The following is a 22,892-nucleotide window of genomic DNA, read 5'->3' on the forward strand; positions in this document are numbered from 1 at the left end:
ATAAGACAATACTGGCAGTGATTTCTTGGTGTATATATTGACCATAAGGCAATATTTCATCGGTTTGGATCAGCCCCATTTCTGTTTTTGTGGTATTTAACCCAAAGTTCTCTCTAAAAACAACCAAATGAATTCATAGAATGCACAGAGCAGGGCTGAATACCTGACATTCTAGTTCTGTTCATCTGTGTATTAATCCACGCAACTATTCAGCAGTAAGTACTTGGCACAAGGCCAGCATGGTACTGGTAACAAGGGCCACTCATGACACTGTTCCAAAAAAGTTGGACATCCCGCTTTCCACGGGTCACCACACTGGGGCTTTACTGCACGAGGCTGTGGCAACTGCAGTCAATGCAGCTACATCCTCCCGCTGCGTGTCCTGCTCTGCCTCCGTGCAGCTTGGTTAATATCCCATTACCAGCAGGCACCTGGTGGATCAGTACTAATCTACGACCCGGGGCTCCTCCTTAAATGTTTGAAATGGGTTCCCATGTTCCTGCATGTCTCTGGTGGCTCAGCTTTTCCATGTTAGGTTGAATGCATTTCTCGGGATGTGTGGAAAGGCACTAAAGGCATTTGCCTGGATACAGCCCAATCCAGGGATAAATAAACATTCCTGGAGGAAACCATTTCCTCCCCATGTACCCCAAGGATGCTCTACTTACAGAACGGTAAAGGTAAGACCCCTAAGGAGCAAACATTTGCCTTTGCACTCAAAATATTCATGAGGTTTATTTTCCCACAGCCCCCTTCCCATTCTTTGAAAGGTTTCTCTCACAAGGCTGCTTCCCAAGACGCTCACTCATGAGTGGATCTAACCCACCTCTGACCTCCCTGCTCTGCTTGCCTTTGGGAAGAACAGGTTTAAAGAAGAAAGAAGAAAAAAAAGCTCAGTGTGGGCTTTATGGTACCCAAGTCTGTGTATGTTTGTGTACACATATGAGCACGTTTCAGGTGTACATGTGTGTACATGTGTGCATGTGTGTGTGTTATGTGTATACATGTGTGTGCATGTGTATGTGTGGAGGCCAGAGATCAAAGTTAGGTGTCTTTTTCAATCTTTTTTCACTCTTTCACGGAAACTGGATCTCACAATTTGGCTAGGCTGGCTGCCTCCCCAGCACTAGGATACAGATGTATGCCACCACATCTGGCTGCTGCTACTGCTCCTTTTGTTTCTTCTTCCTCTCCTTGCCCTCTTCCTGCTCCTCCTCATCCTCCTCCTTATTCTGTTTAATGTTGTTGCTAAAGTGGGTGCTGGGCATCAAAACTCAGGTCTTCATTTTTGACTAGCAAGCCCTTTACCAACTGAGCCATCTCCCTTTGCCCCTTAGCCTGAGTTACTGGTATTCAATCGCTGGAGAAGTCTGACTGTGGACCCACTCTGGATCTCCTAAAGCAAGCGCCATAGGGACAGGACCAGAAACCTCTGATGCTCTGAAGTTAAGTCTCCTCACAGGGATTCACAGTTCAGAGTTAGCGCAGCTGGTTGGAGAGATCCTTCGGGCCTTCTCTGAGTCTGGGAGACACTGGGAAATTCCCACAATGCAGTGTAGCATTTCTCAATCATATCTGACTTCCTAGCATGTTTTTCCAAGGAGGGCCGCTCGGAGCCAACCTAAGCTGAAAGGCCTCACCTCGAGAACCGTCCCCACACTCTCGCTGGCCATACTTAACGAAGTCACTCACCCTCAGCTTGCCTCTATGGTATCTCACAGTCTCTTGTGGAAATGAGAACAGGGGCCTGACTTTCAGGTTTGGCCACAAAGGCAGGCGATGACTTAGCGGATCTCAAACGTGATTTATCTTTCCCCACATAGACTCTCACCAGGAAGATAAATGTCTGGGCTCCACACAGTAAGCCTAGCCGGAGGAAAGCAAAAATGATGAATTGATTAAGTCGGTCTAGAGGCAGGCCACCAGTAACCACACCTAATCACTCACCAGGCACTCGGGGCCTGACCAGGAATTCCACATCAGTGACTCACTGGCCCTCCCTCAGCAGGCTGTAGACATGTTTCTTCCTTGGGCTAGGGCACTCGGAGTGAGCCAGAGAAGCTCTGGCCTCCTGCTAGCCCTTGGGCACCACCAGGCAGGCTGCCAGCCTTCAGGGCTAGAGAGGAAGTATTTGGGGACCTGGGACCGCTCTTGAAGAAGGGAGGGAATAACATAGTTTGGCCTATGTTTGTGTCAAGTGTTGGGAATGACCATAAAAGAAGAAAAGAAGGTAAATGTTAGACACCAGAGAGAGGGAGTAAGAGGTGGGGATGAAAAGCACCCCCCACCCACCCCAGCCCCACAGTCTATCTGGTGGGAGGGATTGTGTGAGGTCCAGGGAAAGGACTGGCTGGCTCAACCTCCAGGAAGGAGCAGAGTTCCTGCTAGTCACTGAGGAGAGACAGTGTGGTGCACGGACCATGCTAGGGGCATCAGGGGTGAGAAGGCCATCTCCATCAGAAGGAAGCCCAGAGCTCAGCTTCAGGGAAGACACAGCTACCTTCAAGGTCAGCAGACCTCAGCTAAGGAAGGAGCCAGGACTAGGTAGCCAAGATGAGCTATAGATGGGCACTGCCATGCCAACTAGGCTACAGGGATGAGATGGCCCTGCTGAGACCACAGCAGAGAGGGAGGATGACCTCACAGGCAGTGACAAAAGGCCTATAAAGTGCAGTGGCAGAAGCCAATAGAATGGCAGAAGTCACTCCCTCCACCCAGGGCAGAGCAGGGGAGAGCAGCAGGAAAGATGGACCACGGGTAGACCTCAGCTGGACACTCCTTCAACAGCAGGAGATTGCAAGAAGTTCCAGGAACTGCACCTACACCCTGTCCAGGGACCAGGGGGCCAACTCAGGGCCATAGCAAGCCACCTCGGAAAATGAGTACACCATCTCTGAGCAAGGGTTTTTTGCCTCAGCACTATAGACTGGATAATCCATTTCCTCAAGCACTAGAAGATGTCTAGACATATCCCTGGCCTCTGAGTTCTGGATTTTAACAGCAATACTCAATTATGACACCCAAGCTGTCTCCAGACCTTGCCAAGTATCCCCTGGGGGCAAGAGCGTGACCTGTTGAGAACCTCCGCTCTGACTCATGGTAGAGACCACGCAGGTCTTCCATCTCTGGTAAGTCCTGGGTGAGCTCATCTGAAGTAATCGTACATGCCAGTCAGGGGCATGGGAGTGAGAAGGACCCCTCCTGCCAGCAGGACACTGCAATGCAGCAGTCGCTGGGCCCCTCACTGTCACACGGCTAGGTTCAGAGTCAACCCATATCCTGTGGATGGCAACGCATGCGGCTTAGCCATGTATCTCTAGGGAAGCCATGTTTCCATCCACCCTATGTATCACAAGGTCCAGAAGGAAAGCAGGGAAGGGAGGGGGTCGGAACTCAACTGTAACAGGCACTGGCATCACCCCAACCCCTACGAGGGGCAGCAGATTAGACACCACACGCTTCCCTGGCCGAGCAGGAGCCTGGAGAAAAAAAAAGCTAGCAGTATGCAGGCCTGCACTGACTCTCAGCCTCAGAGCCAGGACCTCTGGGCAAAGCAGGACACAATAGTTACCCAACACACATCATCACACCGCACACACAAGACACAATACACACAACACGTCATCAATATAGGCCACACAAGAGAGACTACGAACACAGTATAGAGATTATATATATATATATATATATATATATATATATATATATATATATCACACCATACAGCACATACATGCCCACACCTCTCATGTATACACAACCCACTGACAATAGTTCACACATACATCATACATATCACTTATACTTGGTACAGACTACCCAGCACTGGCTCCATGCACACTCACAACCCACATATACCATACACATACGTACATATGACATCACACACAAATACACATGTGCCTGCTCCCACGCACACATACAACTGAGGGGGCTACACTCTTCCCTCTGAGGCTAGCATCAACTCTGTCATCGTTCTGAGGAAGTGAACAAGGAGCCACCTTCTTATGCCTTTCTCTGCCTCCCTGGTGTTTGAGGACAGCATCGTGAACACGGCAGCCCACGTTCAAACAAAAACAAACTCGGGGAACAATATCCACCGCACACTGACCTCACTAGGGAGGCTTTGCTAAATGAAAAAAAAAAAAGCTGTTTTAAATCTCTAGGCAGAAATCAACCCAAAAGATTCCACCCTGGGCAAACTGAGTTTGGGTTCCCGTGGAGTCATGAACTTTGGGCATGTACCTACTTCATAAGGAGCCCTGAGGATCAAGTCCCAGGATGTTCAGGTAAACCAGGTGGAGGCTGCAATCACCCATCTGGAAAGTCCCAGGCTTTGCTAAGTTCTCTCTTGACTTCCTTGTCCTGGGCTTCATTTTATGTCCCAAGAGTGGGGACATAGTGACCTTTGAATCCCATGTAAAGATAAGCCACCACAAAGAGACTGACAGTCTCAGTATTCATTAGGTTTGCTCAAACAGACCCCTTCACTTCCCCCCCCCCAAGAACAGTTCAAAAGTGATGGCATCCTGATAGCTGACAATTAAGGTCCCAGCTTTGTCCTGGGGCCTGCCCTACAGTTCTAGCCATCGGCAGGGTCCCTGCTCTGTGAGCCCTCCCTGTTTCTCTTATCTAAAGGACCACACCTTCCTCTCAGCTAAGACTCCAGGATACCCTTGGCCTTATGCACTCTGGAAGTCTTACGGCCCATCGCCACTGCAGGCTGGGAGCATCTCTAAAGAAAGCACAGTGGCCTGGCCTTCTCTGTACATTAAAGACAAGCGCATTGTGCCGTCCACAGTGGGCGTTCCATAAAGCCTGTCCAGCTAGTGATTGAATGAGCGAATGTATGGACGGATGAATGAATTAACAGGAACAAGTGCAGAATAAATCGTCGGCAAAGACATTTCTCGGTCTGCACAGCTGGGCGACTGGCGATTTTTCATTTACACTTCATGCACTGCACGGAATTCAAATTCTCATTACAGCGCGGCGCAGAACGCAGCCCGCACTTTCAACAAGGACCCTGAGAAATGCGACAGTGGGGGAAACCTTTAATGCGCTCTTCCTATTGATTACAGCCCCGTGGAAAGGAATGAAAAGATAGCTTCAAACGCTTTCATATGAAAGGCTAAAAGGAAGCAAATTGTGCACGGCTTGCTGAAGCCAGGCCTCTTCAGACACGCCACCGCCACCAACAAGACACGTCTGCTGCCCGCCACATGGCGCGTTGCCGTGCCAACATACATTCTGAGTCACCCAAGCAGATTTAATGCCATCGCCCCGACGACTTTCTCTCTGCCTTTTCTTGTGAGAATTGTTCAAGGGAAGACGCTGACCTACCTAGGAAATGGTTTTAATCAGTTTTGTTCCGGAAATAGCTATGGAAATGCAGATGCGCCTGTTTCTCTGCTTCTGGACGTTACATCGTGACAAACGTCTGTGAAGTCCCCGCTCCACACCCCTCAGCCTGTAGGGAGAACTGCCCCTGAGTGGCAGCCGTTCAGAATCCTACATGAAGTGTCTGTGGGCATCAGCATATGAAAGCTGGTGAAGGAGGCAAAACTCCAGAGCTGTCCCTCACTTTGCACATACCACACAGACAACCATGACCACCCTTATTCGGGATCCTGCCCTGGGCCCATGCATCTCAGGGGCTGAGAAGCAGGACCCTCGGAGATGGAGGCGAGGACCAAGTGGGACACAGAGCAGGGCCGTGTGGATGGCATCTCACAGACAGCCAGGCGACCAGACATTACTAGCAGACATCAGACATGCTCAAAGGCATGGGTTACACCTAGGGACTATATATCGCCATGCTGGCGACAGAATCATAGAGCATCTTGGTCTTCAGTGACGGGAAGACAACTCATGCTGGGGTAGGGGTGGGGGCTTGGCAAGTCTCTAAGAACATTAGCGTGGCCCTGTGCAGATTTCCAAATGCATCCCTCTCTCTACACATTCTGCTGGATTGACTTACAGGTGGTCTGGGTTTCAGGCACGTCAATCATCCTCTCAGGAAGGGAAGCAGTGGTAAGAGGTTCCCAGAAGACATATATGCACTTCACCAAACCTGTCAGAAGCCATGGCATCCATCAGCAACGCCTGATAATGCCCCGTTGGCCCCGTTCACTGACCATGTTCTTTCTGGAGCTATGTATTTATTTGCTTATTTTTACATTTATTTATTTGTGTGTGGGAGAGGGTCAGAAGACAACTTGTGACTCTGCTGGTCCCTTTTGGATGCTTTCCCCCGACCTGGGATTGTCAGAAGTCCCGCTAAGGAAAGGATTGATATCCTGAAGTCTCAAGTCCTAGTGGCTAGATAGGGTTCCTTATCACCAGACCCAGGCCCTCCTCTTCACCACTCTCTTTCTGTCTAGAGCCTGATGCTTTATTGTTATTGGGCGGTGCATCGTGAGCTGTTCAGCAGTGATCTTATCCTCCACCCACTAGATGCCAGTTTCCCCATCACCCACCAGTCTCCCCCAAAATTTATCTATGTATTGCCATGTGTGTCATGGGACTGTTGTTTCAGCAGAGAAACACCGCTAAGGCAAGCGAGCCTCAAAGGCAAGTGTTCTCTCACCCAGCTCTGTTTCTCTAGAACACCTTATTGTTATGGAAAAAAAAATATGAAGATTGTCCAAAGAGTGAAGAAGGACCAGCTGCTGTCTTCTGAGTATTTGTAACGAGCCCTTTGTAAGGGCCTTGTGATTTGGTCATCATGGCAACCCTTTGGGACAAGGCATAAAACATCCCATGCCACAGAAGAGCAACTGAGGCTCAGCAAAGTTACAGCCTCTCTCAGTCCCCAACGTGCTGAACAATGACAGGTCTTCTTCTCCCAGGCCTGCCCCCACCATGGGAGCTACCAGTGCCTTCTAGAGGAGGAACCTCAAATCATATCCAGAAGGCTCAAGCAACTCATCCCAAACATGACATTGAAAACCCTGTCTGCATGTGTGTTGGTTATAAGAGCAGTCACGAGTCCAGGCACGTCTACCTGAGGGTATTATGTATGCAAGTGTGTGAGGCAGTGAGAACTAGAGGAAGGGAAATAAATGTTCCTAGGAGGGTGGACCCATGGCCAGGCCTCCCCAGCTACCCCCAACACAGTAAACCATTGCAAGCCAAGTGGTGGAGGGAAGTCCATTCCATCAGAACTTGCTCAGACTTGTCTCATACTATGTGTGTATGGTATCCTTGGAATCAAGACCACGGGGCCCTTGATGGTGTTGCAGGAAGGTACCCCGCCAAAGCCGAACAAAAATTTTGCTTGCAGATCCAGGTATAAGGGAGTGGAAGGCTTTTGTAGGTGTAAAGCTGACCTTTTGAAGTATTTGGTCCACCTGAACCCATCACTCTTAAAGGACTAAAATCCACAAAAAAAAAAAAGCCATACAGAGTTCAGAAGTGAGACCCTAGCCCCCCGTCAGGTACCTGGGAACCCCCTGTCACTCTCTCTATGGATGTTCCCACTCAGTGACCCACCAGTGACAGAGTGCCCGCAGGGAAAAGCCCAGAAGGTAGAATTCCCCAGTCCTAGTAAACAAACCAGACTCTGACAGCTGCTTCCAGGAGAGGCCCCAAGAAGACTCAGGCGTAAACACTTCAAACTTCTTGACTCTCTGACAGTTGTGAATGTAAGTGGGGGGGGGGGGGTGGGTCTCCCCGGTTTGCTGGGATGGGCACTTCCATGAGGCTCCTCAGAGGCCAGAAGGCATTGAATAGTGGCTAGGGTTTTTTTTCTTTGGTGCTAAGGTCTTTGACAGCCATCACTCCTCATTTTGAGAAAACCCAAGCCACATGCAGAGTAAGTGGTTTATGCATCAAGCCAGGCGGAGCATGTCTGCACGGCAGCGGGCAGCACTAACAATCACCGCCTGGCATCCCTGGAACAATGGTTCCACCAGCGCAAGCAAAAGCTGCTTTTCTTCTGATAGCTGGAGCACAACCAATACATCCAGTGTAAGTGCCACTGACTGCTAAGGCATCAAGTGGCTCTCATATTCATATTGGGATGCTGGAGGCTCGTGCTTTGAAAGATCTATCCTTCACAAAGGTAGCCAAAAGAGTGGATTCCAAGCATCATACTGGGGATTCCTAGTGCTGTGAAGAAAGGGTGTATTTCAGCTTACGATTCTAGGCAACAGCCCATCGCTGAGGGAAGTCAGGACGAGAACTCAAGGCAGGAACCTGGAGGAACGTTGTTTACCAGCTTGCTCTCTCTGACTTGTTCAGCCTGCCTTCTTATAGCACCCAGGACTGTCAGCCCAGGGATGGCACCACCCACGGTGAACTGGGCTCTTCCATATTAACACCATCAGTCAGGAACACGGACTACAGCTGGCCCACAAGCTAATCCAATGAGGACATTTTCCTCAAATGAGATTTCTTCTTCCAAAATGACTCCAAGCTTGTGTCAAGTTCACCTAAAACTAGCTAGCCCACCAAGTGACAAAATTCCTGGGCCTCTGGTGTCTAGATTTAAGGGAAATTAAGGTCTCTTGATTTCCCTTTTCCTGCCGAGTTCTGCGCCATATTCACCTGCTCACATAATCTTCCTTCCGTCTCTTTTGTGCTCACACTGTGAAGAGCGGAGCAGAATAATACCCTTTCCACGTAAATGGATGAGCCACTCCCTCGAGCACATTCCACACCCCTTGATTCTGCATTCTCCCATAGAGGGGTTGCAGAAGCCCAAGATGGGACTTGGAGTATAAATAGCAGGGATCCATCACCAGGTCTTGAAGCCTCAGGGGGACAAACAGGGGGGACTGTAAAATACAGAGAGAGAGCTCTGTCACTGAGCCATCTCTGAGATGGAGGTGGCCCCTGCACCCTGGAGACAGCAGACTTGACATGTGTGTCAAGAACCTTGTGGGGGTGGTATAGGAAATCCCCTAGGTGCAAAGGCACAGCCTGGCAAACCTCTCTCTGTGTCCCCTCCTCATCTCAGAGGGGGAGGAGGCAGCTGGATGACAATCCAGGGACCGTGTAACAACAAAAGTAGAAAGTGCCAAGTTGTCTCACCAGCAACCCCCCAGGGTCCCATGTGGCAGTAGGAGCCACTGGACTAGGACTGACACAGGACACCTGCCTGAGGATCAGGCAAAGAGGGGGCATAGCAGGCACCATTATGGGCAAATGACCATCAAGGACCCTGGCACAACCCAGCAAGGTACAGCCACCTATGACTTAACCAGTGCTCTAGAGAAAGGCAGGTCTTCACTGACCAACATGGGGCTCCAGCTGCAGGTGAGTTATGTTGACTATTTCCACTGAGTGCAAGGCTTAACTGCAGACTCTGGTTCGAGTCCACCCCTCCTCCTTCCACACTCCCCTTTCCCCTCGAGTTCACGTCTTCAGAGAGCGTGTTTCTGCTCATTTGAACTGCTTGAAACCTCAGAGCAAATCTGAGGTCCCTGTTTATTATCAGGGACCCACACTGGGCTGCAATTTTCCCTGACTTACATGGCCATTTTTCTTATTCTCCTTTCTTAGTGCTTTTTACCTATTGCTAGACTGTTATCTCATTGTCTATTATATGCTGTCTAAGCAGAATATCCTTTGGATCAAGGCCAACTGTTCAAGCACTGAAGACTGTAGGTGTGCATCCAGCAGGCCGTAATACAAGTTACAGCCCTCGTGCAAAATTTCCAGGCATGAAGACCTTCACAGGATATAGATCCCCTGCAGCTGACATGGTTCATATGTCCCTGGGGACCTCTAAGGCCACTGGCTGTGAATGGGGGGAAAGCCCATGTACACAGGGGTTTTCCTATAGAAGGGCGGCCCCAGGTTCTCCAGATCAGCGCTTTTGACTTTGACCAATCTGTGCAAGGGTTCACAGCCCCCATGCAGATCATCCTCGGAGCTGGAGCGGGTGAGGGCGGTCTTGGCAGCCAGCCTATCTCTGAGCTCCTGCCTAGAACACTGGCCTGCTGACACCTCTGGTGTTCCCTTAACTTCATGGAGAATCGGTGAGGGTAGGAACCCCCATTTCAAAAGAACACTTGCATTGTAGTGTAAATTAATGCACAGGCTAGAAATTCACTGCCTAAATTTTCTGGGGTGGGGGTGGGTCCAAAGCCCCTTTTGGAGACAGAGACTTGCAACACAAACCTGGAGTTCACTATGTTGATCACGTTGGCCCTGGCCTTGACCTCACAGAGATCCACCTGCCTCTGCCTCCAGAGTGCTGGACTTAAAGACGCTTGTGATTGGCGAGTCATAGAGCATGTGTAACTCACCGGTGTATCCTGTAGAAAGAACGGGAAAGCGGCACCACACCCTATGCCCTCAGCAGGGTGGTCTTAATGAACATGTGATTGTGGACGATGGCAGACATTAAGATGAGGACCAGAGTTCCTGGGGAGTGAACAGCGGGCAGCCTATCTTTTACATTAAGTTCTACCCAACAGCCATGGAACCACACCCACCATTGTCTTCTTCATCCTCCCCAAATTTACCACTGTCTGAAAATGGCCCTTCAGGAATGTGCTCACCCTGCCCAGATGCTGCCCTTACACCAATCCAGCCCCCAGCCCCACAGTTGGGCTGTAAGGCGGTTCTCTCTCACTGAATATCGTTCTTGCGAGTGCGGCCACACATATCCAGTCGTTAGCAGCAGGCATGCCATCCAAAGCCCAAGCACACTTTCAAAACGAAGACACAGATGCAGTCTTAGGAAACAAAAATCTTTATTAAAAAAATAACTTACAAATAAAGAGAACACTCTGTTCCCTTTGTTCACGGGTTTGCAGCCAGAAACATAACTCTAAATACGGTTCATGTCACAAACTGCACTGCTGGGCAGTTTTTGTTCCATATCCTGTGCAGGCACAAAACACCACACAGATATAAAACTATTGTAAATAAAACATTTCAGCCAAGACTGGCATAAATTTATACATATATATTCATATATATATATATATAATTTCAAATCAGCTAACAATTAATGTCGTCCTTAGTCAAAACTCAAGTCCACCTAATCTGAGGCCTACGTGGTCTGAATACAACACCTCCCGTACAATATTTAAAATATATTTAACTTTCAAATACATTTATAAGGTACATCCATAGTGAGAAAATAAAGTCTTAAAACTTAAATACAAAAGCCGCCAAGTAAAAACTTGAGGAGACACAGAAGGTTCTATTGTACAGATGTCTATGAGCCTGTCCTGCTGCTGGCTTTAATACACAGCTCTGGCTGCACAGCACAGCCCCACCTGCTGCAAGCTGTCAGGGTGAGCGTCCCGGTGACAGCCATCTTGCCTGGAGAAGGAGAGACAGGAAGCGTCGTCACGCACCTTCTTCTCTTCATGAAACCCAAGCAACCAGACCCAAAGCTACATAGCTTTCTTCTAGAAACCACAGGGCCCAGCTTCCCACTTGCCACACGCAGACATCCCCACACCTCTGCAGAGCGATCACTTGGTGTTCTGCTCCAGGGCTGAGTACTCGGTCTCTGACACTCGGGAGGCGTCGATGAGCTTGGTGAGGCCCGTCTTGGCTGAGTACTTGAAGATGAAGGCCTTCATCAACTCGTACCTGTAGTTGCGGTTGATGAAGCTGTAGAGGACCGGGTTGACGCAGCAGTGCACCAGGGACAGGCACTGCGTGACATGCAGCGCCGTGAAGAGCACATTCTCCAGCTGGCAGGTGAACGGGATATAGTGCAGGATGGAGAAGATGTCCAGGAGAACCACAGCGTGGTACGGCAACCAGCACACCAGGAAGACCACCACGTAGGAGAAGATGATCTTCCGGCTGCTGTGCTTCTCTTGGTCGCCTGATGCTGACATGGCTCTGGCGAGCAGGAAGTAGAAGATAGCAATGATGGTGAAGGGAACAGCAAAACCCAAGATGACGGAGACCAGCTCCATGCCTATCAGCCACTCCTTGATGCTGTGCTCGGGGTAGAAGGACCGGCAGTAGGTCTCATTGTTCGAAGCAGATGTGACCGTCTTCAGGTAGTAGGTATCAGGCAGGGACACAAAGAAGGCCAACAGCCACACCAAGACGCAGACAACACGGCGTGCCATCTTCTTCTTATAGCTAGAGGTGCTAGTGAAGTAGGTGATGGAGAGATAGCGGTCCACACTCATGCAGGCAAGGAAGAAGATGCTCCCGAAAAGGTTGATGGAAAAGATGAGGTGTGTGACCTTGCATGTAAGCTCACCCATGGGCCACTGGTTATGTTGCACGAGACTAACCACCCAGACGGGGATGGTGATGACGACCCACAGGTCTGCAATGGCCAGGTTCAAGATGTAGCAGTGTGTGTCATAGCCTGTGGTCTTGGCCTGGATGTTCACCCAGACCACCACGGAGTTGGCAATCATGCCAATCACGAAGATGAAAATGTAGATGAAGGAGAGGGTGTACAGCAGCACGCTCTTGTTGGGCATGGTGGGGCACTGCACCGTGTCCACCACAATGCAGTCACTGCTGTTGCAGGGCCAGTTGATGTCGGAGTAGTTCCCAGGCTCCGCGTAGTCAAACAGATGCACATCCATGGTCTGGAAGAGGGCCACCGAAGGACCTACAGCAATGGAAAGTGGACAGACAGAGAGACAAGATCATTTCACAAGGAAAACCTCAGGGCTCGGTCAAATCATTCTTCTGGGGTCCTGAGAGTGCTCATCTGTTTGGCTTTTGGTTTATGATGGCTTCAGAAAGAAAGGGGGAAAGAAAATAACCTCCGCGGACTGAAAGAAGCAAAATCAAACACACGCCAGCTACAGCTACATGAGGCCGGAGAGACGCTGTGCTTGCTTTCTGTGCATTTCCACGGCTGTGTTATGGAGGCATCAGCTTGGCTGTGTCCTGGGTGTGAAATCAACATGATACAGGGGCCAAAGAAATGTCAGACAGTGGAGCCCTGGCCACAGCAATGCTGACGGCCTGCCTGTGCTCAGCAGGAGTCCACAAGAGCCATTTTACTGACATCCCCGAGAGTGTCAGGGTTGATTTGCTCCTGGCATGAAAATTACAAGTGTATTGCTTTGGTGTCTTAATGAAAGCACTTTAAATTCTCTTGCAAATTGCGTTTAAAATACGACTCTCTTTTTAGCCTTTTTACAATATCCATCTGCTAACCTGGACCCTCCCTGGGTCCTCCCCTGCCCTCAACTGACAGTCATGAAGGCCACAGGAAACACAGCCAGCATGTATGGAGTGCCCTGCCATCTTATTGTACCCCAAGCTTGCAGATTCTGGGTTTGCTGGGAGTTTTCAGCCAAGGGCAACCAGCCAGCTGCTTCAAGCACTCGGCATTTGCTTGGTTTTCCAATTCTTCCTTGCTCTATGGACTCAGGAGCACTATGTGCCAAGACCCAAAGCACATAAGCCACCAGCCACCTGCTGTGTATCTGGAGGGCTGGTGAGCTCGTTGACCTGTCTGACTGGAGGCCAAAACTCTTAGCTGTCACCATGTCACACCTAGTGAGAATATGACCCCAGGGTAGCACTATGCCTGCGGTGATTTCTCCGCAGACATTGTAGGAACTGCCGGGAGCTGTTTTCTATTGCCCATCTGTTCATGGTTCTGGGACAATCGACCATGTCATCACAGCCAAGCTACACTGCGGGACCAGAAAGAAGAGGCATCCAGTCACTAGTGATAACTGACACAGGCAAGCTGGTCTTTCAGGTTCACTTGTAGTGGCCTCTAAGAGACACATGAAAATTCCCATGGGACAGCAATTTTTGGGCCAGTGCCATGGTGGCTGACCCCAAGGTATGAAAAACCACCAGATCCATGATTGGACATACCTGGGTTAGAATTATAGCTTCTCAATCATATCTAAACTAAGATTTAACTACCTGTGTCTGCTGTCCCAGGGCAGAAGGGGACAACACAGAATCTGAGAACTCACCTGTGCTCCACAAAACCTCACCACAGTACCTGCCAGGACACAGGACCCTCCAGAAGGAAGTTATCCCTCATTACAGCCTGACCTCACTAACTTGAATGCTGGCAATGCGCTCTTAAGAGTACTAAGTCCCCGGCAGGACTTTTTCCTTCAAGACACGGGGAAAGAAATCTTGAAACGAAATGACTTCTGATGCCACCTAGGATCACACCACACCCCCAGCCCACAGCAGATCATTTGCCCTTGAACCCCAGTTAAGGGAGACAGCCTGAAGGCTTGGAGGGGGCTTCCTTCCTGGCCACCTAACTAGACTCCATATCCTCAGCTGCTGATGAAAAGTCTTGCCTTCTGCATGGGAAGCTTCGCCCTTCCTATTCAGAGCATCTCCCATGGATGGAGTGGACGATGGTCCTCAGAGATATCCTGGCAGGTGAACCCAGAGCCCATGCAGTTTAGGAGATGCTGGTTCTGTCCTACAACACAGCTCTGAGAGCTTTAGAAGAGCAGCAGCAGTCAGGGCTGCGGAGAGCATGTTCCAAAGAACGGGTTCTCTGCTACCTGTTAGACTGGCCTCTGATAAGAGTGTCAGCTCCAGGTGACTTAGAACTGTTTTACACGCACACACACACACACACACACACACACACACAGCCTGCTGGCTCTGCACTCTTACTTGGAAGGAACAAACAAGAATTGCATCCTTCATGACTCCAGAGCAAAGATCTATTTTCTTTTCATTCGGTTTCATTAAAATAAGACACATGGGGGTGCACACCTATAATCCCAGCACTCAGGGGATGAAAGCAAGAAGATCCAGAATTCAAGGTTCGCCTCCACCATGTAAGAAGTTGGGGGCTGGAGAGATGGCTCAGAGGTTAAGAGCATTGCCTGCTCTTCCAAAGGTCCTGACTCCAATTCCCAGCAACCACATGGTGGCTCACAACCATCTGTAATGGGGTCTGGTGCCCTCTTCTGGCCTGCAGGCATACACACAGACAGAATATTGTATACACAATAAATAAATAAATATTAAAAAAAAAGTTGGAGGCCAGTCTAGACTACAAGAGACACAGTCTAGACAAAAGCCCTCTCAGTCTCCTCTGACCCAGAGTCTCTAGAGAGCATCAGGGATTGGAAAAAATATTCCCTGGCCCACAAGCAAAAGGAAAGAAGGCCATGGGTACCATGGAATGCTTGGCTGACCGTGGTGTGGGCCCGTCCTTGACCTACTGATCCAGCCTATGGTTTCAGTAATCACAGTCACGGAGGCTGAAAATCCCAAAGAACTGGCTTCGAGCCTAGATGACTTGACCTTGGATCTGAACCTGTCCTACTTCCCTCTCCACATCAGGAGGCAGCCCCTGCTTCCCACCTCCCTTGCCTCCAGTGCCCAGGCATGTGTAGTGCTGGCAATGGTCCACAAAAGCCCCATGCAACACAGGGGACAGGAGACGGTGTCTACCTTCTGTATTCCTCCACTGCAGAATTAACTCTCTGGCTCTCAGGTGCCTTTGCTAATCTTGGCTTTGCTGGGCTTTTAGAACAGCAGTGGACGGTAGCATGGACTGGTGGGCCTCCACCCAGCCCTTTGGCTTCTGGCTTTTACCTTTGGGAAAAGATCCTTGGCTTCATGACCATTGGGCTCCAGAGACACAGCAGTATTTCTTGGGCAGGCACAGAGTCCCAACCACACCTTCCGGTCTGTCCCTACTTCTGAGGCTTCTCGGTACAGTGGAAGAGTCTCAAGTAGGGGCAAAGTTATTAGGGTACCATTCTGAAGGACAGAGCTGAAGCAGGTGACCCCTCCAGGCACTGTGGCTAACAGTCACCTATTGTGGGCAGCACACATCTCAGCCAGTCGAAGCTAGAGAGTCTCACCCTGACAACCCCTACCTTCCCCTGGCCCCTGACGGGATGTCTTCTCCCTGCTAGAGAAGGCTCCTGGAAACCAGACAAAAGGCAGCAACCAGACCCGCTCTGCTTCCAACAAGTGACTAAAACAAAACCAAAGGGTCACCCACAGCCTGACCTTCATCATCTGGACATCTTGCAGGTATTAGGTTCTAACAACAACCTAGCAAGAACAAGACTGATTCTAGAAAGAAAATGAGAACTAGACAATCCATCTGCTTGGGAACAACAAAAGCTGCATGTCATGTGGGTGTGGTCTGCAGCCACAGCCCCTTTGCAGGACATAAGAAGTGTGCCCTCCTAACACTAGTAATGCCTGCCCACCACTGAAGCAAAGAGCCCTCCTCCATTTCTGGTTTAATCCTCAGCAAATGACCTTCAGCGTTTTTGACAGAAGCAGAATCAGGACATGGTAAACGGAATGGCATCCGCCCACAGTCCTTGGACTCCAATTGTCCTGGACAAGCTCTCTGAGCAATCTGAAAGTGAAGGCTAATGGGAGGAAAATGAGACTCTCCCCCACATCCCAGAGAGCCCTGCATGGGGACCTGGACTCCCTGGAGCGGACACAGGGGATTCCCGGGCAGTTCATGAAGAACGCTACATTCCACACAGATCTGGATGGGCAGGGATTTGTGTCCAGAATTAATGTCTCCTGGCCATCGTGACTGCTTGGTTTCCCCATCCTGCCCAGTCACCTGCCGCTGCAATCAACCCTGGTTCCTTCCCTGCTGTCTTTAGGTCAGAAACTAAGAGCGATTTGTCGGGCACCCCTGCAAACGATCTCACTTTTTGTTCCCTCAAAGTCCACCCCTGGGAAGGCCAGGATGAGACCCAATTCTGATGCTTTCCCAATTCCAGTATACCACATCTGGATAGGGAGAAGCAGAGCCTTGGAATGACGATTTTATTCTATGATTTTACAAGGTCATAAACATCTTCTTGAGATACCTGCGTGTCCTCAAGTATACACCTTAGGCATCTACTAAAGCCAAATTTGCTACCAGCCAAAACTGCTGACAGCATAAATGTTCAACAATAGCAGGCTAGTGCAATAAAGCATGGTGGTGCATGGACTGTTTGGACTACAACACAGCTGTAAAGGGGGAGGGGAAGAAGGGGCAGGGGAGGGAGGGGAGCCAGGCTACTTTTAAGAATAAGGGCAGTAAATGGTGCGAAAGGCAGGAAGAAGCAGATGCGCAGCAGTTTGCAACACAATCCCACTGATGTCAGAGAAAAGGCAAAATCACGAGCGGTTTATATGCAAATGCACGCCTATAAAGACACGGACAAAGATCTACAATGAGGAGAAGACGCTGGGCGGGGAAAGTAAAGAGAAGGCAAATGCAGAGGCAGCCTTGGCATTTTTACTCCAGAAAAAACAAAAAACAAAAAACAAAAACAAAAACAAACCCAAAAAAAAAAACGCCCAAATGATTGGCATGTTTACATCAAAATTATGCAAATTTTAACAGAGGGAGGAATGAGCCCCTGACCATCAAAGGTCCCTGCTCCACTTTTCTGGGACCAGAGATTTACCTAAACAGGAGTGTCTGTCTGGGCTCCCTCTTCCCAAGACTGACTCTCTTAGTTCATTCAGTCTTGTCTGCCAGGGACTTTGCCCACTATCTACACACAGACATTACCCACATCTGTCCAGCTCTCCCACAGGTTCACAGCCTATCAAGTGGTTTCAGCCATGCCTCCCAGTCCCAGTGGCCCGGGAGTCCTCTCTGTGAAGTGGAAGTCATTCTCAGAGATATGCCTCTCGCTTCTAAGGTTCACTGCTCTCCATAAAATGTCCTGGATCACACCCAGCTGCTGTGAGCAGCCTGCGGTATCCAGCTGTTTTCAAATGGCTCGCCTAAGCTCCCTAGCATGCCGGGACAGCACCAGAATTAGAAGCATCCAAATTTAGAGTCTCCATGGGGTGGTGGTTTGGGCTGCGATCCATATGTCCTTATCCCCAGAAAGATCCTTCGAGAGAGTGCCAAGTGTGTTCAGGTGTCTGGCTAAGGCTCCCCAAATTGCCTCAACATGTTCGCCACATCCCATCGGAGAGCAGAAGACCCTGCTCAGCCTGGTTCTGTCCCACTATGCACCGCAAAGCTGTCCACGTCACGCCCATCTCCTCCCCATCAGGTCACATTCACCTTTGTTCCACCAATGGAGCATAGGGACCTGACAAGGAGCCGTGCTCCAGGGAGGTCAGCAGCCTGGCCAACACTGAGCTGCAGTCCTTTTCCAGCTCATTCCAGCTCATTCAGCTGATCTTCTTCTCAGAGGCACCGCTCTGGGGCAGGTGAAGGTGTCAAACCAGGACCACTCCCACCCACCCCAGGACCCACCATCTAAAAAAGGCCATCAGGGAGGCACAAAGGCTTGCCACCCTCCCAGGCATGGGTTCATCCTTCAGTAGGAAGGTGGGGAACCTTCAGGAGAAGGGAGACAGATGAGGGACAACACGGGGGCCTTGCTGAGAGGTGAGTCGCTGTCTTCATGGAGGAGAGCAGAGACCAGAGATGACCGTGACCTATGGACAAGGAGATCTGGCTTTAGCCCGTCTATGCCAGCACAGGTTTAGAGAAAGGCCATGGCTTTGGGACAACGAAGGTTTAAAGACAGAGGTTCCACACAGTTGAGAAGGCCTGGCCCAGGATCCCCTGGACAAACACTTGCTGCCCCACAGAAGTCAGACAAGCTAATGTAGTCCCAGAGTCTGCTAGGAAACAAGAGGCCATCTGGACCTGGCAGACCACTGCCTCCACTTCCTTCACAGATTTCCCACAACTCGTGACCTGTGTCCCACATGAAACTTCCATGAGAAAGTGTGGGTTCAAACCAGGAGGTGACATTTGCCCAGCTGCCTTCACTATCTATGCTTCTGGAAACAGGTCAGTGCAGGTGACAAGATAGAGGGATGGAAACAAAAGCGGGCATGGGATGCACCTTGTCCACACTCCAGCTCTGTGGCTCCCACTTGGGTCCTGTGCTGCAGGCACAGGGTTTCCCTTTGGCTGGAAAGTCTACACAGAGGGTGCTGCTGACGTGGGCCAGTCTGGCCACCTCTGCAGAACTGTGGAGCATTTACCCACCAAGAAGGTGATGGCTGCAGTGTTGCCGATGAACCAAATCCTCTAGTAAGTCTACTTAAAACCCATGCCCAACCCGGGTACATCCACCCAGGCAGCTCTCCATGGCCAAATACTAGTCTTGAGTGCAGAAAGGGACTCCCATCCCCCAGCACCAAACCAATGGGAAACAATGCCGTCTCGACCACACATTTGCTGTGGCCCTGAGTGACCTTAATTCATATAAGTAAGGAACTGCTTTGAATTATTTGAGAACTCAAAAAATAATAAATACAGAGAGAAAAATCCACACCCTGATTCCGATACAGGCCACCTATCCCAGGGGATCTTGGCTGAACTTTCCACCAACATAGGAGAGGGCCTCCTTCACCGTAAGCACTCACCAGACTTAAAGGAACATCCCATCCAGAAACCGGATCAGAGCCATTGTGCTCAGGAGCCCAAGGGAGCAGAGTCTGCATGTAGCGGAGAGATCTTGCCATCCCTGTACCACACAAAGGCTGCCAGCTGGCAGGATATCACCAGAGACTGCATTCCCACCAGCTTAGGACCTGGGCAAGACAATGGGAGGTCCAGAGTTCCCAAGACCATGCTATGAGAGCTTGGGTTCTTCCTATATATCACCCTCCAAAGTGTCAGAACCAACAAGAAAACTAGAAGATCCAGTGGGCACAACCTTCAAACTCAGCTTCCCGTGCTGCCCAGTAGCAATTCAAGGCTGCCCAAGACAGCCTTCATCTCTCCCAGCTGTGGGTTACAGAATAAAACACTGTCCACTGTCCATGTCCCACCTACTTGTTCTTTACAAAACTGTGACCACAATATTTCACAACTCCTGGGATGTGCTTACTAAAAATAAAAATAAAAGTGGAGTCTGGGGGAGGGCAGGCTAGCTGTCTCCTTCTTAAACATTTCTAAGTGAGTAAATTCTTAGCCAGAAATGCATCAACTAGCCCCTGCAGAAAATGTCCTTGGCCTGCCACCTGGTCCCCTCTGTTTATTTAGGCTGTTTGCTTTCATTGTAATCGAAGATGGGTGTCCCAGTGTCTGGGGACTTTGAAAATGCTCATCACTACACATGATTATCAATTTTATCTAAACACAGAGATTTCAATGACAAGACTTTATTTACTTATTTTGAGGCACGGTATGTATGCTATGTAACCCAAGCTGGCCTCAAACTCACTGCAATCCTACTGCCTCAGCCTCTAGACCTCTAGAGTGTTGGGATTACAGGCATGCACCCACCTAACAAGCAACAAGAAGCATTTTAATATCGTGCCGGTCCTTAAGAATCCCTGGACTGCTTAGTTTAAAAATACAAATGCCTTCTGGCTCAAATTCCATTCTGTTTGCTACAAAACCTGGGAGAAAAATAAAAGTTCTGAAATCTCTGAGGTCCTTTTGTCCTCCCTCAGTGACTCCTAAAGTTTATAAAGTGTGTCCCTTTCGCCTCAGCTCTGAGAAACTCCAACTAACTTCCCTAGGTGGATTTGAAAATAAGAGCTCTTTGCCTCAAATCCTCACACAAAAAGCCACTGTTCTGATTAACTAGGGTGTTTCGTGCTTTTTTTTTTTTCCCTTTTTCCATCTAGAAAGCCTATCCTTGGCCCAGCTCTGGGCCTGATTAGAAATCATAATACCTTCTTAGCTCCCTAAGGACTCGCTATTAATTCTGAATAAACTAACCTCCAAAGTTCTGACTCGGTTAAGCGCAAGCATGCTGCTGTGTAACTTTCTGGAACCTTAAAATATATGTCTATGTGACTGCCCCGTGTATACCCCTTTAAAAGCAAACTGGAGATGGAGCAAGCGCAACAGGCAGCAGGCAGGCAGTCAAGTTCCCCAGCTTTTACACCTCTCTTTGCAGACATCTCCCTCCTGCCCCTGCCGCCTCCTGGAGGCAGTGGCTGAGCTCAACCACAGGGTAACCCTCGGTGTTTACTGCTCAGAAGGGGGAAAATTGGAGCAAAATGTTTCCAAGCCGGAGCTTGCGCTCTGCTCCTACCGAGTTGTCGCTCCATCTGGGGCAAGCTCATTTTCAGACAGGAGAAAGACGGGGGCTTTCTCCACTTTAAAATCTGCTGCAAGCCACGCACAAAAACCAGACACCCCGCCCCCTTCTCCCCGCACGCACACCCCGCTCTCCTTTCTGGTCCTACCCATTTGAGCTCCACATTCTCCTGAACTAAATGCACACAAAGCCAGCATCTGCTTCTTCAAAGAAAAGCAGAAAGTTTCCACACTGGCACAGTGCAGACTGAGGTCTCGGAGATGCCGCCGCCCCCAGACACCTTAAAAAGATGCTCGCTCCCACTCTGGAGAAATTAATTGATCTTGTTGTGAGCAAATGAATGGAGAGAGACACAGAGAGAAAGAGACAGAAGGAGGAAGAGACAGCCAGTCTGCCTTTCATAGCGCCTCATTCTGCGAGCAGCAAGCAACCAGGAGTCTTGGCTGACCACCCGCCCCTGACCTCACTCTCTGCCGACCTCACTCCCAGGAACCCCGTGAACCTTTACCGCACCCTATCAAAACTCCCCAATACTCACAGTTTACTTGGAAAGAAGATTGAAGTTATAAAATACTACACTTTTTGTGTCTGTTGCCCCCCTCCCAATTGAAGTTGAACAATACTTTCTCAGAATGAGATTAGCAGGGATGCAATGAAGAGGTAAGGTGAGCTGTATTTAACAATCACGTTTACAACTTTCCGAATTCTCGAGGTGAGAATTTCCCCTACAGCACCGAGTTTAAACCCATCCTAGATTCAGACACACTTAGCTCAGTTGTCTGGTTTACTGGAGGAAACCTCTGAACACAGCATATGCCCTTCTGAAAGTATGATTATGTTTTTACAGCCAGTTCTAAGTACTTCCAATCTGATAATTTGAAGCAGAACAGGTAAACAGGGTTACCAAGCTCACTCCCAAGCCAGTTTGGGGCAAGCTAAATGGGGCATTCTCCATTCTCTCCAAAGTTCCTCTACCTCTTGGGACTTAAGTACTCACAGCAACAAATCAGCGTCCAGTAGCAAACAAGTACACACGGAGATTTCCCTCCACCAGTGACTGAACTCGGATCCCCCAAATTAGGAGTAGTTTGCAATGCAGGAGTGCAGCAGGCAATCACCCTGAGTTTTCAAAACCAGACCTGCCGGTTCAAAGGACACCAGCTCTGGGAGCCAAGAGTTCTGTGAAAAAGCCCAGTTCCTGTAAGAACCGGAGCCCTGCCCCTTGTTGTTGTTGCTCAGCAAAGCTGACACAGAAAAACCGCTTTCTTACCTCAGGGCTGCCTGGGCTGTGGTTTGCCTTCCTGGCTGTGAGCGCTGCAGGCTCCTTCAGTGCTGAGCAGTTTGTAGCAACTGAGATCTCTCAGGCTCCGGACTTGCCTTTTATATACACTGCAGGAAGGCGCCTCTAGGTGGCAGTTTTGCAACCCTCATTGCTCTCCCTCCCTCCCTCCCAGCAGGCGTGCACGCTTGTATACGGGCACACGCCCTCCTGCAACCCTCTCTGGGTTGTTGTTTTCTGCACAAACACACTCTTGGGAGCCTTCAACCTCCCTTCCTTTGCAAAGTCTAGACCCCATGGGGGCAAATGTCAACAGAAGAAAAACCAAAAGAGATCCTAGTGTTTTGCAAAATAATCAAATACTGATCTGGTCTCAGGTATATATATCTTTAATAATTTCATGAGCATGGGGGGGGGGGGGGATCCTTTGAATGCCTGTAGCTTCAGGGAAGACTTTGTTCCCAAGACAGATTACTCTGAACTTCTGAACTTCGGTGTTGATTTGTCAAGCTTGCCCTTTTCTCTGTCGATGCCTCCGAAACAGAAGTCACACTTTGGAAAGGGAACAATTAATCAGCCCTGTACCGCAGCACCCAGAAGTGAGGAGCAGTGCTTTTCGGCTGAATTCTGCTGAAACTCTTACACAAAGTCCTTGGGACCCTCTCAAGACCGTGTTCTACGGAGCAGAACAACGCCAATCACTGATAAGG

At 49.6% G+C, this 22,892-nt stretch overlaps 1 protein-coding gene across 1 annotated transcript; it reads right to left on the reverse strand.

Annotated features, from left to right (window-relative positions):
* Window positions 1-10,689: 10,689 nt before the first annotated feature.
* On the reverse strand, window positions 10,690-22,241 carry Ackr3 (atypical chemokine receptor 3). The gene is made up of 2 exons (XM_057761946.1): window positions 22,174-22,241; window positions 10,690-12,553 (listed from the first exon to the last, which is right to left on the reverse strand). Exon 2 carries the CDS (start codon window positions 12,525-12,527, stop codon window positions 11,439-11,441), a length of 1,089 nt encoding a protein of 362 aa, XP_057617929.1. The 5' UTR covers window positions 12,528-12,553; window positions 22,174-22,241; the 3' UTR covers window positions 10,690-11,438.
* Between the last annotated feature and the right edge of the window lie 651 nt (window positions 22,242-22,892).

Source organism: Chionomys nivalis, chromosome 2 (genome assembly GCF_950005125.1).
Source record: "Chionomys nivalis chromosome 2, mChiNiv1.1, whole genome shotgun sequence".
Taxonomy (NCBI): domain Eukaryota; kingdom Metazoa; phylum Chordata; class Mammalia; order Rodentia; family Cricetidae; genus Chionomys; species Chionomys nivalis.

What these genes read in the sequence shown, in the direction of transcription:
- Ackr3 (XM_057761946.1), bottom strand. Translation starts at nt 12,527, where the DNA reads ATGGATGTGCATCTGTTTGACTACGCGGAGCCTGGGAACTACTCCGAC.